Source organism: Hevea brasiliensis, chromosome 16 (genome assembly GCF_030052815.1).
Source record: "Hevea brasiliensis isolate MT/VB/25A 57/8 chromosome 16, ASM3005281v1, whole genome shotgun sequence".
NCBI lineage: Eukaryota > Viridiplantae > Streptophyta > Magnoliopsida > Malpighiales > Euphorbiaceae > Hevea > Hevea brasiliensis.
This window is the reverse complement of record NC_079508.1, coordinates 33,651,877-33,669,255: the sequence shown is the minus strand read 5'-3', so window position 1 is coordinate 33,669,255 and position 17,379 is coordinate 33,651,877. Positions and strand designations below refer to the sequence as shown.

Genomic DNA, 17,379 nt, shown 5'->3' with positions numbered 1-17,379 from the left:
AAATTCCTACACAATCTGGAGTAATATTCTTGGTTCCTATTTCAAATTGTTTGCAGAAAGATCCTAACTCTTGGCGAGTTTTTCTCATTTCCCATTTAAGATGCTTTTGTAATTTCAAATCCTGACAAATCTTTAAACCTTCTTTTTGAGAGAGACTGAGTAGTTCACCATAGGTTAATTCATCATACGGGATTTGATTTTCAAATGCTTCCTTGATTTTATTCCTAACTTTTTCTCCTATAAGAGTCAGAAGTCTAGTAAGAAATTTTTCTTTCTAAAATGGCTTATTAGAATCTTCTCTAAGCATTACCCTAGTAAGAAAGGTGTTTTTGTAATACTGAAAATCACTCAGTTTTTTGCATCTAAGGTTTGAAAGGAGTTTGGCATTCTTATCCTTAAGATGAGATGGGTCACCTATGAAATGTAAGGAGATTGTTACTATCAAGGTGGCTACTGCATTTAGGATTGGTTGGCCTAATTCATCAAGAATTGGCATGCCATCTTCTTGAGTTTGTATGGATTCTAAAATCTCAGATTTTTGTAGGTTCGTGAGATGATAATCCCACCATCCTTTGAGCTGTCCTGAGAATCCTGCACTGAGGAGTTCAACAATAGCTCTGTCTGGGGTTCCAGTTTGGGTTTTGTAAGCATTTGCTGCCATGATCATTTATTGGAGCAAATTCAAGATGTTGTATTCAGACGTACGATCTATGTTCCATTCATAGATAGTAGAGGCATTGAATTTAGACTGAGTCAGAATTTCAATTCTATTTTCTATGCCTAAGTCTAGAGCTGTTATTGGGAGGGGTGTTGCTACTCGCGGCCAATAAAGTCTATTGATTTGTAAAGGTTTTGAAGACTGAATTTCTTCAGCTTGGATAGGCTAGTTTTCTTTGCTTTGGACATCTGAATCTGAATCTTCCTCAATTATATTGACACTCCTTTGAGAAGTTTGAGGTGTTTCAGGTGCTACTGGAGTAGAAGTTGAAGCTTCTAGCCTAGTTTTCAAGTCTCTCAAAGCTTAGATAAATTTAGAATTGCTGTTGTTTTGTAAATCCTTTTGACTATTTTTGGAAACTTGGAATGGTTTGAAGATTGGGTTTTTTAGTTTTGTATCCGGCATAGTTTCAATTTGGAAAACTGTAGCCTATTGGTTTTGTTCCATTTTTTGTAATTGCTTACCTATGGTATGCAAATGGGCATTTGTAAAATTATTCTGTAGAATAATGTTTTTTATGTTCACAGAATCATTTTCATTTGGAATTTTGTAAGGGGCTGCTTTTACTGTTTGTTCTAAGTGGGGAATTTTTACTTTCCTAAGAGGAGGATGTTCAGACTGTATTTTTCTACCATCTGAAATCTCCTTTTCAGGAACTTTATTTCCAACAGTGATATATATATATATATATACACACACACGCACACACATATAGTTAAATCTTAGGTACGCTCTTTTGTTCCATATTTTATTGAACTTGTTTGTAGATGTTGCCTTAAGGTAATTTGGAGCTGTTGGTGTGTGTATGGTGTGGATGTAAACTTGGGTAGGATAGGTAGTTGTAGCTGGAGCTTGACTCCCTGGGACCCAATCCTTATATATGGTAAGTCTGAGTGAGTACAACTTTAAGTTAATCTCATTGACCCCCCACTTGGATTGTTAAGCAAAAGTTCAGCTTAAGTTGACCTCGCTAGCAGATATTGGATTAAGAGAGCTGTATAGGAGATCAGCTCCATGTATATATTGATATGGCACACGGGTGTGTGCGTGCTCCAAATTATCTTTTATGCAATTATTGCTTGAATTGTTTGATACTATGTGATTATGCTACATTTCATACATAGGAAATGCATTAGATATAAATAGTTATAGAAATTATATTTAAAATTAATATTTTGCTCCACGAGTCGAACACTCACTCTTGTTTAACTATTTTTTCTCAAATGACAGGTGAACTTATTGAAAATAACCTACTTTCTTTTCTCACAGGTTTAACAAAAAAGGTTTAGTTTTACTTTTATTATCTTTTGTTCAATTTTAGAACTCCTCGTATAGCAATAGTGTATAATTTTTATATGGAGTTATAATAAATTAATTTTTGGAGTTATAAACTTATTTATGTGAGAATGCTTAGATGCATAAGATATTTACTACAGTTGATGGAGGGAGCTAAGCTCTCAATTGTTGATTTATTTATATTGAGGATTGTGAGGGTGAGGTAAGCTCCCCATATTACTATTTTTATTTGTTTACAGGTCGGGTGAGTAATGCTCCCCATTAGATAGTATAATTTATGATTGAACTCTATCCGTTTATTTTTTTGAAATTGGACTACTTTTTATGGGCTTTATGTTTAGGCTAGAAATAATTAGGCTTACTACGAGTTTGAAGGCCTTACGCTAACCCAGGTCCTAGTGCCGATTGACCTAAAAATCTAGTGATGGCAAAGTTAGTGTCAAAGCCTAGGTTTTAGATTCATGGGAAGTGTGTACTTAGAATTAAAAAAAAAAAGTCTTTTTAAAAGGTTACATGTAGAGTATAGGATTTATATTCGTTCTTGTTTTGTTATCCTTACATCTAGTTTCTGCCTTGTGTGCTTGTGTGTGTTCATGGTTGTGCAGTTGTGTAATATATTATTTTGGTTTATGAGCTAATATAGTTGGATTTTAGGAAGTATGCATAGAGGAAGAAGAACTGCCACAGCACAAGAGCAAAAGTGTTGGATGAGGTATCGGCACAAAATGAGGTGCTGGCTCCTAGAACGTGTGATAGAAGACCCAGAACTGCTCAGGTGGAAGAGTAGCCACAGCTAAAAGAGCAGCCATACATGGCCCAAGGTCCTATAGATCGAATGGCAGCTACCCTTATAGGACTACAGAGGACAATTGAGATGATGGCCCAATATATGACACACCCTCCCAAGCAACCTTCAGTATAAAGGGTCGACTCGTATAAATAGATAATAAATTTTAAGAAGGTGGTGCCTGGGGTATACGACAGCACGGGGGAAGCATACGGGTTTTTGGATTCCTACAAATAGACTGGGGTGGAGTTATAGTTAATAGAAAGAAGATTGATTGAATGTTTACAGCATATGTTGGGGTATGTGCCTAGACTGTGGATGATTGACTACGTGCTCCCTCAAATTGAAGGGCTATCTTGAGCATAGTTTTTGGAGCTGTTTATAAATAAAATTGTGTCAGAGAGCTTTAGGGATTAGAAACAATGGGCCTTTAAAGCTTTGAAATAGAATGAGAGATCAGTTGATGAGTATGCATATGAGTTTCTAGAGCTGAGTTGATATGCTCCAACTGTTGTGGCCATTGAGAATATAAAGGTGAAGAGATTTCTGAAAGGACTAGACATAAGATATGAAAACTTGGCTATGCTATTAAACCAACCTTTTGATTTAGTAGTAGACAGGGCCTGAAAAATAGAAATCAGTTACATGGGTGATGATAGAGGTAGACCAAAGAAGAATAAAGTTGAAGGGTCATCTGATGCACCCCTTATGAGTGAGATGGGTATAGGCAGCTAAAGCAATTACGGTGGCAGGACCATAGGCAATAAGAAAGGGAGCCTTAGACACAGGTTTAGGGGGTTCAGACTATGATACAGCTCTAGCAATGGGCAAAGCTCTGGTTACAGTAGTTTAGGGTCTCGTTTGGGATCTTCTTTTACACCATGTACTCAATGTGGAAAAGTACACTTAGAACCCTGCTTGGTGAGTACAGAAGGATGTTTTAGGTATGGTCAGCTGAGTCATTTTGCTAGGAAATGCCTGTTCAGTGAGCATCAGATGGAGTCCCAGGGTTCTACAGCCAATGTATTCTGCTAGCTACTCCTTAGTACCTCTAGCATGTTGGGTAGCTAGTTTAGTAGCCAACAGAGTCGTGGACTAGGGGGATGTAATTTTGGAGGTAGATCAAGCGAAAGAAGCCAGTTTCAAGGTTTTACATCACATGGCACAGGATAGGCTCAGGTTTTCACCTTGACACATTAGGATGCTTAGGCTTTAAATGCAGTAGTAGTAGGTATGCTGACAGTCTATTCTTTTGAGGCACGTGTATTAATAGACTCACTTATTTGTTTCCCCTATATTTGCCTTGAGATTGGGTAAAAATCCTATGGCTTTAGAGTGTCCTCTGTCTGTAGCCACTCCTCTCAGTGATACTATGGATATGGCTATGGTTTTTCCTGATAGTCCAGTGATAGTAGAAGGAAAGGTCCACCCAGCAGATTTGGTTCCCTTATCGGTAATGGACTTTGATGTGATTTTGTGCATGGATTGGTTGTTAACCCATTATGCCACACTGGATTATAGAAACAAAAGTGTACCTCTATATTCTTGGGATGGAACAATTTAGCTTTGATGGTGACAGGAGTGTAGTTTTGTGCAATCTAGTATTAGCTATAAATGCTAAAAAGATGTTGAGGTATGGTTACCAAGGTTATTTAGCACTAGTAAGGGACACATCTATTGAAGGTACTAGTGTAGACAATGTACCTATTGTTAGGGAATTTATGGGTGTATTTCCTGAGGAGCTTCTTGGGTTGCTATTGGATAGGGAGATTGAATTTTGCATAGATATTGTCTTAGGTTCAAACCCTATTTCTATGCCACCCTACAGGATGGCACCAACGAAGCTAAAAGAATTAAAAGAGCAGCTGTAGGAGCTTATGGACAAGGGTTTTATTCGGCCTAGTACATCACTCTAGGATGCTCCTATTTTATTTATGAGGAAGGAGGATGGGTCATTGAGGTTGTGCATTGACTGCAAATAGCTGAACAAGGTGATAGTTAAAACTAAGTATTCATTCCCTCGGATTGATGACTTATTTGATCAACTACAAGAAGCAAGATACTTCTCTAAAATAGACCTACAGTTAGGCTATCATCAATTAAGGATAAGGAGTGAGGGTGTGCTAAAAATAGCATTCAGGACTAGATATGGACATAATGAGTTCTTAGTGATGTCATTCGGACTCACTAATGCATCAGCAGCCTTTATAGACCTAATGAACAGGGTGTTTAGACCATTCCTAGATCGCTTTGTCATTGTTTTCATAGATTTGGTATATTCCTCAATCAAAGAAGAATATGCTTAGCACTTAGGGATGGTGTTGCAGACTTTAAGGGAGCATCAGCTGTTCGCTAAGTTTTCGAAGTGTGAGTTTTAACTGAGGAGCATTTTATTATTGGGACATGTGGTCTCTAGTGAAGGTATTCAAGTAGATCCTAAGAAAATTGAAGTAGTAACTGATTAACTTAGGCCTACTATAATCACTGAAATGTGAAGTGTTTTAGGCCTAGCAGGTTATTGCAGGCGCTTTATACAGAACTTCTCCAGGATAACAGCTCCTATGACATGGTTGACTCGAAAGATTGCCCCATTTTTCTAGTCAGATGAGTGTGAGGAAAGCTTTTAAAAGCTTAAGGACTATTTAACTACAACTCCTGTATTGACTTTGCCTGTGAGTGGAGAAGGAAATACGATGTACTGTGATGCTTCTAGAGTTGAGTTGGGGTGTGTTTTAATGCAGCATGGTAAAGTGGTGACTTATACTTCGAGGCAGTTAAAGAAGAATAAACAAAATTACCCCATGATAACGTAAAAGAAAAATGATAGGTGTTTGTTCTAGAGATATACAATTCATTTATGTGCTATCTGATTGAGAAGGTTTAGCTACTGATGAAAGGTACTTCGACAAGTTTTGTTAAAAGGAATTGGCTTGAAAGTTTTGGTAGTGAGACATACATAGTTTATTCATGTTTTTTCTTTAGAAAAGGATCAAATAAATCCCTATATTTTTAGTCGAGGGTTAAATAAGGTCAAAAATAATTTTAGGCTAAATAAGTTTCTGTACTTTCTAATTAATATTAAATATGTCTTTACCTGATAAAATATTATTGTTATAATAATAAAATATTTTTTCCTAAGTTTTAAATATTAACAATTATTTATTATTTTTAATTAAATAAAATTAAAAAAACTAAAGAACATGATAAATAAAAATTATTTAATATTAAATTTATTTTTTAATATTTATTATTAAAAAAAGGAAATATTATTTTAACTTTTTTTGCCAAAAAGACTTTTATTTGTCCTTAATTAAAAAGTTCAATTATTATTTGACTCAAAACTTAATTTTGAGCTTATTTGGCTCTCAACTGAAAGTAAATAAACTTGTTTGATATTTTTTTTCCCTTTTTGTTTAGATATATTAAAACTTATGCTTAATAACTTATCATATTATTATGAAACAAGATATATAGAAATTGTGATGAACTTTGTATGGAAGTCAATGCTATCACCTTAATGACATCAACCAAAATCTAAAGGAATAATTTAATATGAAACAATCAGCAATAAGAAATGTGATCGAAAAGACTTATGGATCATTGAAGAAGCAATGGAACATGCTAAAGATGTTGATGTCCAAAACAATGTGCAGCCCAATTCTATTCATGGAAGAGGGAAGAACAAAAGGAATTGGAATAATGAGTAGGAAAAAATTCTAGTTGATATACTTTATAATAATATAGGATAAAAAGAAAAGAAGGAGTAGACCTAAACTGACTTGGAAGAGAGTAGTACAACATGATCTTGAAGTATTACACATTTATGAGGATTTAACCAAAAATCGTTTAGAGTGGAGAAAGAGAATCCATATAGCTGACCCCAATAAATTTTTGGTGTTGTCCCAAAATAGTCCGAAAGAGGAGGGGGGGGGGGGGGGGGGGGGGGGGTGTGGATTGGACTTTAAATAATTTTTCGACCCTTGCTTGTAGTCAACTAGGTGCTTCTATATGAAGTGAAAGTGATATGTGTTTCAAGAATGTGTTCCTAAATTGCAATTCAAGTCTCAATCAATATTTATAGCAATTTCTAACACAACATGCATAACAAAATATTCAACTAATTTCTCAACCTAATCAATATATCTTCAAATATATCAACTCAATGTATCATCAATGTCTCTCAACATTTAATATCATGCATGGATAATAAATTACACAAAAGTAAAGAGATTAGAGTTAGAGAAATCAAACACAATAATTTTTATAGTGGTTCGGCTTAACTAGTATCAAACACAATAATTTTTATAGTGGTTCGACTTAACTAGCCTACATTCACTCTCTCAAAGATCTTTCTTTGAGTCTTCCCTCCACTATTTGCTCTTTAAGAGGCAAGAGACCAACAACCCTTTACAACTTCTTCAACACCAAGCCTTTACAAGGGTAGCTTAAAACCCTAACAAGTGCTATCCTAAGCACTCACGCTCACAAGCTTCAATAAGTGCTTGTACAACCTCTCTTAAATACAATTTAATATTTTAACACTCACTCTCACTCAATACAAATCAAACTGTAAAGAAGAGATGAGTTGATTTGCCAATGGTAGCTCAAACACTTTAAAGCTCTTGAATGAAAGCAATAAATGAAATATTAAGATTGGAGAGCAATTATAGGCTTTCATTAAGTGTAAAATGAAGTAAAGAAAGTGTATTTATAGTCCCAAATTATTTTAGACTATTTAAAACTTTTTTGGAACGTTAAACACACTATTCAAGGCAAAATAGCCATTATTTTGTCTTTTTGCACGAAATAGAGTAACTCTGATCATTTAGCAAACTAATGAAATTTTGGTAGCAGTAGCAAACTAGTTAGCAAACTATAATTTTAGCAAAAATATTGGCAAACTAATATTTTATTAAGCAAGTTAGCAAAGTAATTTATTAGATGTTTGTTTCAAAATTTTCAAAAAAATTTTAATCTTTGAAAATCTTATTTAGACCTTAAAAGAAATATATATTCCAATAGAAATATCCAAGGTTACGATGAGAGAAAATTTTATAAGTAATTGAAAGAAAAATTAATTTTGAGCTCCGATTGACTAAAATTTTTATCTATTCTTTTTACACAAATCCTAATACTCAATTCCTAGCTCTATGACTTTCATACATTCAACTTGAGTCTCAGCTTTCATAATCTTGTTCTTTCTCAACTTAGATTCATCTTGGGATGCCTTTGAGTGCCCTTCCTCCTTAGAACTAAACTAAAAAATTCTTCATGAATAAGAGAAAGAATCTACACATCACTTGAAATTGAATTAGATAGATTATAGTTGAATTTTATTATGATCAAAATCAATACTCATTTTGAGCTACAAGGGGTCAATATTTGAGATAAAGGCTTAGTTGAGTTGAGTATACTTTATAATATGGTTGGCACTGGAAGAATGAATTTTACACTAATTGAGAAAGAATCAAATAAGGGGCAAATTACCAAAAGGATGATGTTGAAAAATTAAATTACCAAAAGGGGGTGGAATATAAACTATTTACTAAAAAGGGGTGAAAATTGATGGGTTGGCAAAGAGAGAGAGAGACTCAACTATGACTAGCGTCTAGGGGTCAAAATGAAATTAAATTAATTTATGTGGACTGAAATGGAAAAAATGATGTTGAAAATAGGAAAAAAAATGTATGTGGCAGCAATGTGCTATCATAAATAGTGATCGACTTGACATCTGACATATTCCACTTTATCGTCTGGCGAAAAGTTGATAAAGTGGAAAAAAAAATAATTACTTGTCTGGCGTGAGCTGAGTAATTTTTTTTATATTTTCATTTTATCAGCTTCACGCTAGACAATAAAGTGGAATGTGTCAGATGTCAAGCCGGTTGCTACTAATGGTAGCACTTTGCTGCCACACGCATTTTTTTATTTTTTTCCTCTTTTCAATATTATTTTCTTTTATTTTAGTCCACATAAATTAATTTTATTTTACTTTGACCCCCAGATGCTAGTCATAATTAAGTCTCCTTGTTTATCTCTGCTAGCTCATCAATTTTTACCCTCTTTTAGTAAATAGTTTATATCTCACCCCCTTTTCATAATTTAATTTTTCAATGTCACCCCTTGATAATTTGCCCTCAAATAAAAGAGGCTTAGAACGAGTCTTAGAGCAAAACGTTATACTGAATCTAAAGTTAAGATCTTAAAGAAGCAACTTGGGTACATGTATTAGAAATACAACGAAATGATAGTGGATTTGGATGGATGATGACAAAAGAAGATGGTAGTTGGTAACAAGAAAATTTTTATGTATGGGCAAAGTTAAGTATCGATTGCTTATTTATTATTTTTTTCTACGTTAAGTTTTCAGTATTAATTTAAAATCTAAAAAAATAAAAACCTTTACTTTTGTTTAGCATCGTGAAGGAGTACCAACCTTGTGTATGAAGCCTTTTGTGCACTTTACACAAAAATAAAGGATGAAAAATAAGAAATGAAAATCAAAATTATTTTCCTTTCTTTTATTTGGATTGAGAGAGGAAAATATTAGAGAGAAAGTTTTTTTATGAATAATAAAATTATAATTTTGTCCCTAAATTTAAAAAGAAAAATTATAAAATATAGAGTTATATTTGTAATTTTGAATGCTTTTCTCTTACTTTCCCCTCATTTTAAAGGGAAAGTAGAAAATGACAAAATATTTTTATTTTTTCAATAAATTTTTCTTCTTTCTTTATTTTTTACTCAATCCAAACAAAAACAATGAAAAATAAAGTTATTTTCCCCTCATATTTTATTTTCTCTCTTATTTTCCTCTCTTCCCAAACATAGTGTTAATAAATTAGCTAAAACATATGTGAAATATAAACTAATTGGAGAGAAAGCTGGATGTCTTAGAGAAAAAGATGGAGGTGCAAATAGCAACAATAATAGTGAAGATGATAATGTGGTTGACATCAACAAATCAATAAAGATGACAAAACTTCTATAACTCATGCTCATGCCAATTTGAATATGAAAAAAAAAAAAAAAAAGCATGATAATCTTTATCCTATTGCTGTAGAATTTATTGATATGTTAAGAAATATTAAGAATTTAGTTGAAGCTTAGTGAAGATTTGCTTCTCCAAGTATGTAGTGTCTTGAAAGATATTGGAGGACTCAATGCAATAGAGTTAGTTGAGCTTGCAAGGCTTATTTGTAATATATTTATAAAATAAAAAATTAAATAATTAATTTTATTAAAATAAAGTAATTAAATAATAATTTTTGCTTTCTTCGTTGTGCTCTTTATTAAAGTAATGCGACAATATTGGCCCCAAAAGAAAGGAAGGGTAGACCGGTCTGAGTTGTTGAGAAACTGACGTCAGACCAAGAAACAACATACTCAGAACAAGCAAAAGATAGAAAAAAATATATATATTATTGCGGCATTGTGGATAAGCTGGATAAGGTTATGCACTGCTACTTTCTTTCAGATTGTCTTAAGCTAGCTGCGAGTAGCTCTCAGGCAAGCAGGACCAGCATTACTTTGTGCAACAACAACAAGAAGAAGAGGAAGGAGAAGATGTTAACTCTTGCTGTGGGGTCTTCATCAGCTGCCATGGTGTCCAAGGTTTCCACGCATGGCAAAGCCTTGGCTCACCTTCCAACCACACACTTTGGCTTCCAAGGATCACAACCACCATCGCATCTGTTTATACCCACCAGACCCTTTTCCTCCTTTAAGACTGCTGTTGCTGCTGTTGACTCAAATGACCTCAGTTCATCATCTACAAATCATCCTGACAAGGTTCTTGATTATTTCTTTGGCTTTCCCTTTGAATCTTTCTGATCCTGTGTATATGTTATCGAAGAAATTTAACAATTCACCCTAAATTTCTTTATCATTCAGTGCACACAATTATCGAACTGTTGAATACTTAATATCAAAATTATCATTTTGCCAATGTTTGATAGTCTCTGTCCATCAGTAGATGGAAAATTCCCTGACTAAAAAGATCATTTGTGAATAGTTGTATCAGATATACAAATTGCTTCTCCTAATTAGGAGCCAATTTGGATTTTATTGTTATAACACGATAACACATTCAATTGGATGAATCCCAAGGGCAAAGGTTGTAATTCTGGGGTAAATTACAAGAGGGCATTTTTTTTTCCTTGCAATTTGATACATGAGGGCCTACCTTTGAATGAACTGGGAAATTTACTTATGCTGCAATAGAAAAGGGAACAACACATTCATGTGAATATGCAATTCCTTTCTAGTAGTGTATATGTATATATGGATTTTCTTTTGGATTTTTGATCTGAAGCTGTCTAATTTTACTTTCTTGTTTTACTATGTAGCAACAGGCCAACAAGTATTATTTTGCTGTTGCAAATGCAAAATTCATGCTGGATGAAGAGGAGCACTTTAAGGAGCTCTTGTTTGAGCGCCTTCGTAATTATGGGGAGCGTAATAAAGAGCTGGACTTCTGGCTTGTGATTGAGCCCAAGTTCTTGGACAAATTCCCTAATATTAATAAGAGGTTAAAGAGGCCTGCTGTTGCTCTAGTGTCAACAAATGGTCCATGGATCACGTAAGAACCTTTCTAACCCGTAATCTGATTGTAGCTTCTTGTTTTCTTTTATGCTTCAACTTTCTTTGCAGTTGATGTCTATATTCAAGTGTGAAATGTGATGTTTGGAAGGCTCATTTGCATAGTCTTGCCATCATAGTATCCCATCTTAATGAATATTTTTGAAATGCTTGCTATGGCTATGTTGAGTATAACTAACACTTGATATTCTGTAAAACTCCACAATATGGATTGGAACTTCTTGAATTTGGGCATAATTGTGTGCCTGTGCTATTGTTACTGCTGAACCCAACAAGAAAAGTTTTGTTGCTCAAAAAGAATTCAGAAATAATGACTCATTTATGTATTTGTATTAAAAATTTAATGATTTATATTTTGGTCATTGTACTTTGCGTAGCAAATAAGTTAGTCGGTAAAAATGGGAGCTCCCCTTCCTTTTCAACTAGGGTTCAACTCTGTTAGGGAGCACTCCTGGATTATGTATTAAGAAGCCAACTTCAGTCAGTAGTACACAGTTTATAAGGTTTTGGGAACAAGCCCCTGAATACTGTTTTCTTCAGCTAAGAAACAAGAGTTTCTGAGCTTGCAAGCAGAGTTTGAGCTAGCATGCCCTCCCTGTGATGCTTTCAACTTGGAAAAGAGCTCCTAATAGGCTAATATTACTATCAATTTACAGAGAAGCTTTCTTTTTCAACCAATGTAGGCATTTTTTTTTTATTTGTCGAGGCACCAGGAGTTAATTTTGTGTGCCTATTCATTATTTTATCTTCTATGAGTTTTGACTAGAAATTTCCCCCACTTCAGCATTCAAGATTATATAAAAACAATGCTTGAGCCTGCACCTTGAGCATTTTTATTTTTATTGTATTATTTAATATATTAACTAAATTTTTTATGATTATTTAATATAATTAAAATTCTTATTCATCAGATTATTAAATTAGTATTTAATTATTTTGAATCAATCCGGCTAGAATTTTCAAATTGGATAAGGTGGCAAAATACTATGCAAAGTTGCAATCGAAAGTATAATATATACAAATTGTAAGCCCCGCTTTGGGGATTAATTTTTATAATTTTATTAAATATATTAATTAAGTTTTATTTAATTATTTAATTTTTGTATAAAAATATATATAATAAATTTATTATTAAATATGTAATTTTCATGTTTAATGAGTGTATTTATGAAGGAATTTATTGAACTAATTTAATTAAAATTTTCATTAATTGGCTTGTTAAATTAATATATAAATAATTTTAAATCAATTGAATTAAATCATCAAATTGATGATGGGAAAATTGTGACGCTATATCTAGATTATTAAATATATATACATATAGATATAGATAACGAGAAAGAATGTTTTTGGATGTTTGCTAAATCAACTTTTAGTCATGACTCATGCTCCCACATGCACATTCACGCACGTATTTTGTTGTTGTGCCTTATATTTGTGGCTCATCATCGTGAGGCTTTGCAGGTTTATGAAACTAAGATTGGACCGGGTTTTATCTGATAGCTATGAAGCTGACACCCTAGAAGAAGCATTAGCCTCCAATCCTACGACCCTAGAGTTTGAGAAGCCAGAAAAATGGGTGGCACCATATCCAAAGTATGAATATGGGTGGTGGGAACCCTTCTTGCCTGCTGAATCTAAAGAATCAAAAGTACAGAGCACTTAACCTTTTCATTTTGGCTAGTTTTTAACTCATCTTTTGTTTTCTTTTTCTTTTTACCACTTTCAAATTTGTGAGGAATTTTTTTAATGCACTAGCAACTGGCAGCCTAAGCTGCTGTTTTCAGCATGCAACTATATGTGAGTTAGATGATTAGCTTTGACGGTGACGTAAATTGTCAAATTGCTTGCAATCTAGAAATTCACATTTGAATTCTGAAGAGAGAATGCAATATGGCATTGTGTAAATGAGGAGCATTCTAGAGTGAAGTCTAATCTAGTGAAAAGTGTAGCATGAGTAAATTTTTGGCTTATATGTGAAGCAGCTTTCTACTGAGTAAATTAGCTTCAAAATCTTCACAAATTCCAGTCTCAAATATCTGAAAATTCACATCAACCACAGTTTTGAGTTCTTCGCTAGTGAATTTAGGAAGAAGAAACAATGCATCTCTGTAAATTATCCATCAATAGGCATATGGCATCTGCTTTCTTCTTACAAAGATGATTTTGAGTTTTTTTTTTGGGTTTTTTTTTTTTTTTTTTTGTTGGGGGTGGGGGGGGGGGTTGGGGGGTGGTGGGTGGTGTTGTTGGGGTACTGGGCTTCGTAAATTACTCTTCAATGAACATCTAAATTATCGCTTACAAATTGTAAAACAGATGGAAGCTACTAAACTATGGTGCTTGAACATTATTCTTAATGCTGCTTGTGATTTTTCTGAGAAGTCAGTATTGGGATCTTCTGAATAACCTTTTCATCCAGCACTGCATACTGCTTTTTAATTTCAACCCATGCCTTCTCTGCATATGTGTCGACATCATCTTCATGCTTCTCATACAGCATTGGCACTGTCAGCAGCATCACAAACACTGCATAGACCATGCTACATTGTATCAGATAGATTATCTTGTATAACTGGCAGAACTGCAAATTAACTCTCGTGTACTTTGTTAATATGTCTCATTTAGCAAAACTGATGAATTGGGTATATATATTTTGCCAAACCTGAAATTTTGGCTCGCTCGGCAGATACCTGAACCTATGAACACCCTTAATTCCTGAGTTGGATTTTAATTAAGGCCTTAAATCTGAACTATTGTTTGCTACAGAACGACAATCAGACAATCAGTATTTCTAGTTTTGGAATACTGATGTTGGCTAACATTTATCCTGAATCCTGAAGTGGTGCAAACCAGAGAAAATACTCCGGTAGAGAAACTGAAGCACCTAACTAATAGCTATCCTGTGGCAGATTGAGCATGACTAAGAAAAAGAATTACAAGAGAGCAATTAAAAACTGACCCAAGTAAAAGAGGGTCAAAAAACTGAACCAACCACCAACAACAGAGACAACCCACAACAATCCAATCACCTGAGAATGGAAGGAAACAAAATTCCATATCAGTAATTGAAGAAAACAAACTCTGCAAGACCTAGGAGGTAATGAAAACGTTGTCAAACCGATAGAAATTTCTTCAAATCCTTGCCGGAAGCTACGTCCCGTAAGGTTATAAAAGCCCTGTTAAGTTCAGCTCTGACCCAAAGAAGAAAATTCACAAGAAGGTGTTCTGGCACGGTAATCTTCGGGAATTCTGGAGGCGACCTGACTCATAAACAAGAAAGAATCACAACTATATTTTTTCCAGAAAGGCGGAAGAAAGATTGTGCTGATGAAAAGATTGCTTACATATTGACGAAGGAGGCTAAATTGGACCACAGGAAGAGGGTTGCCAGAGAGAAAATGAGAGAATGGCAAAGAAAAGTAAGCAAATGGTAACCTGCACACTCAAAGAGAAGCCATATGACGGTGGCTGCAGAAAAAACACCAGTTGAGGCCTGCTTGTTCCTCCAGAGAATGATATCAGCAGCTGAAACAGAAACAGAAAACACACAACAATCAGTTGTCACAGCTACAGCTAACAACTTGGAATTAAACAAAGAAAAACCCATCAACAGAAATTACATTTTCCACCGCCTAGGACCAAATGGAGAGGCTTCTGGCGGCCGAAGAGGCGGTTCTTGCGAGCAGACTTCAGTATAGCATAGTTATCAATCTCAGAATCAGACGAAGATGATGAGTGTTTATCATTATTATCATTATTATCATAATCACGCTTCTCAATTTCTTTAACCAATTCAGCATCAAAACCATCCACTGATTCTTCAACCATTGTTGCTGTCAAAGGTATCCAAATTAATGGCAAGAATGTTTCCTCCCTTCCTTCTCTCCTTAGTGGGTTCTTTGGTTTCCCTTGTGCATGTGAAACTGAAATTTTCAAAGAGCCAAAACTCAAGGAACGCCTATATGATCCCCTGAAGTGTCGCAAAGTTTTGACTCATTCCTACCTGATTTGCAATTCCTTGGCTTCTTTTACCATGTCAGCATAGGATTTTCATTGTTGATCATGTATTCTTGTTGCACGCTAAGAGGGCTTTGTTTGGTTTAGTGAATGCAGTCAGTGATTAAAAGTTGACCATTAGTAATCAGTAATTAAAGGATCACATTTGAAAATCCTACCTTTAAGCAATACAGTTGCAATTTTGTGCATGACTATAGAGTTTTGAAAACTTACCCTTTGTTTAAATTGGTAGGTTAAAACCTTATAAAACAAAAAAATCTTCCCTTTCCTCCCAAACAATGAAAAATTATAAAAGTTTAAAAATGATGTAGAATATTATTTAAAAAAAAAAACTTTTCTTTCAAAAACCTTATTTTACTGTATTTACTCTTAAAGATAGGGTTAATTGTGTAAGGAAAATAAAGATAAATTGGATAAGGGAAATGAATAAAAAAAAAGAAAATTTATTTTTAATTTTTTAATTTTTAACGTTGTTTGAGTAGATTATAAGAATAGGAAAGAAATACAACTTTTTTCTTAAAGAAAAGATTGGAAATAACTACTATACCTTTATTTTTTGGATAAATTATAATTTAGTTTTTGAAATTTGATAAAATTTATAATTTAGTCTCTGTATTTTCAAAACCAAGCAATTTAATTCTTGAGATTTGATAAAACTTATAACTTAATTTCTATTGTTACAATTCCATTAAGTTACCATTTATTTTAGCAAAAATAATTAAAATGTCTTTTTTCTTTATTTTTAATTTGAAAATAATTTAATTCGTAAGTTTTTATTTTCTTAATAATTAGTCTCTAAGATTTTATTTTATTGGTAATTTAGTCCCTATATTTTTAAAATATGGCTCCCATTAAATTGATTTTTTTTAAAATTTAATTTATTAAAATATGGGCTAATTACAAAATTTTAGTTAATTACAAAATTATTAATATATTTTACAAATTTATTCTTAAATATTATAACATTAATAAAAATGAGCCCTTATAAATTTGTAAAATTCTATTTATGTCACTATTTTAATAATATATAAGTAATTATATATATATATATATATATATATATATATATAATATTTTCATATATTATATTATATTGTTATATAAAAAAAAAGAAAATATGAATATAAACACAAATTGTTATTAAAATAAACTTCAAGTACTAAATTGATTTCAAATTGAAAATAGAGTTAAAAAAAATTTGGTATTTTTACTAAATTTAGTGAGAAATTAACCGTAATTCTAATAGTAGGAACTAACTTATAGGTTTACTAACTATCAATGACAAAATTACTTGATTTTAAAACTATAGGGACCAATTTGTAGAATTTATAGGCATGTTAAGTTATTGAGTTTGTGTAAAATTTAATGTGCTTACTTTTATCAAGAGTTTCCCAAAAGATATATTCACTTATATGACGTTATTATAATTAATTTTATTTGATTCCTTATGCCATTAGTTGTTATATATATATATATATATATATATATATATATATACACATTTATATATAAATTGAAAGTTGAATATGTCGAATTGATAAAAAGATCGGCCTTCTCACACAGACAATCGCCTCTATTAGTTAAGTGACATATAAAGATGAGACAATTATAAGGTACATTATTTGAGTAATAACGTTGGAGAGCTCAAACTTATAATAAAGAATGTTAACTCAGAAAATGAGGAATAATGTCATTGTATACATGATTAGGTCATGTTAAATGTTTAAAGATTCCAAACGCGAGTTTCAATAAAATTAAGAGTACAGTAAAAGAACTTAAAGTTAAGCACTGAGAGTGCTTGAACTATCATCTGTATGATATTTTGATATATGCTCCATGGGAAAGGAGAAAATATCATAGCATGTGATTCATACCACATGTGCTAGTGACCAATAAAGGAAATGCAAGTTGTGATCTCTACTTGTCATTGTGTGAGATCTTAAAGACTAAGAGTAGTTTT

General features: G+C 33.1%; 2 protein-coding genes across 3 annotated transcripts; one reads left to right on the top strand and one right to left on the bottom strand.

Annotated features, from left to right (window-relative positions):
• The first annotated feature begins 10,187 nt into the window (after positions 1 to 10,187).
• Positions 10,188 to 13,310, top strand: LOC110642160 (uncharacterized). Of its 2 annotated transcripts, none has more exons than XM_058138181.1 (3): positions 10,188 to 10,592; positions 11,156 to 11,382; positions 12,867 to 13,310. In XM_058138181.1, the coding sequence occupies exons 1-3, from the start codon at positions 10,257 to 10,259 to the stop codon at positions 13,066 to 13,068; spliced, it is 765 nt and encodes a 254-aa protein (XP_057994164.1). In that variant the 5' UTR covers positions 10,188 to 10,256; the 3' UTR covers positions 13,069 to 13,310. The 2 variants fall into 2 exon arrangements, with proteins under 2 accessions (XP_057994164.1, XP_021649802.1); XM_021794110.2 differs by having other exon boundaries at positions 10,193 to 10,592; positions 11,150 to 11,382.
• A 316-nt stretch (positions 13,311 to 13,626) lies between these two features.
• On the bottom strand, positions 13,627 to 15,490 carry LOC110642159 (reticulon-like protein B2). Its single transcript, XM_021794109.2, has 5 exons — positions 15,023 to 15,490; positions 14,747 to 14,927; positions 14,521 to 14,662; positions 14,362 to 14,431; positions 13,627 to 13,928 (listed from the first exon to the last, which is right to left on the bottom strand). Exons 1-5 carry the CDS (start codon positions 15,228 to 15,230, stop codon positions 13,756 to 13,758), a joined length of 774 nt encoding a protein of 257 aa, XP_021649801.1. The 5' UTR covers positions 15,231 to 15,490; the 3' UTR covers positions 13,627 to 13,755.
• Positions 15,491 to 17,379: the final 1,889 nt, after the last annotated feature.

Excerpts from the sequence above, each read along its gene's own strand:
- LOC110642159 (XM_021794109.2), bottom strand. The coding sequence starts at position 15,230 with ATGGTTGAAGAATCAGTGGATGGTTTTGATGCTGAATTGGTTAAAGAA. Across the intron at positions 14,928-15,022 it reads GGTCCTAGGCGGTGGAAAAT|CTGCTGATATCATTCTCTGG; the intron begins GTAATTTCTGTT and ends TTTCTGTTTCAG. Across the intron at positions 13,929-14,361 it reads TTTGACCCTCTTTTACTTGG|TGTTTGTGATGCTGCTGACA; the intron begins GTCAGTTTTTAA and ends TGGTCTATGCAG.
- LOC110642160 (XM_021794110.2), top strand. The coding sequence starts at position 10,257 with ATGCACTGCTACTTTCTTTCAGATTGTCTTAAGCTAGCTGCGAGTAGC. Across the intron at positions 10,593-11,149 it reads CTACAAATCATCCTGACAAG|CAACAGGCCAACAAGTATTA; the intron begins GTTCTTGATTAT and ends TTTACTATGTAG. Across the intron at positions 11,383-12,866 it reads ACAAATGGTCCATGGATCAC|GTTTATGAAACTAAGATTGG; the intron begins GTAAGAACCTTT and ends GAGGCTTTGCAG.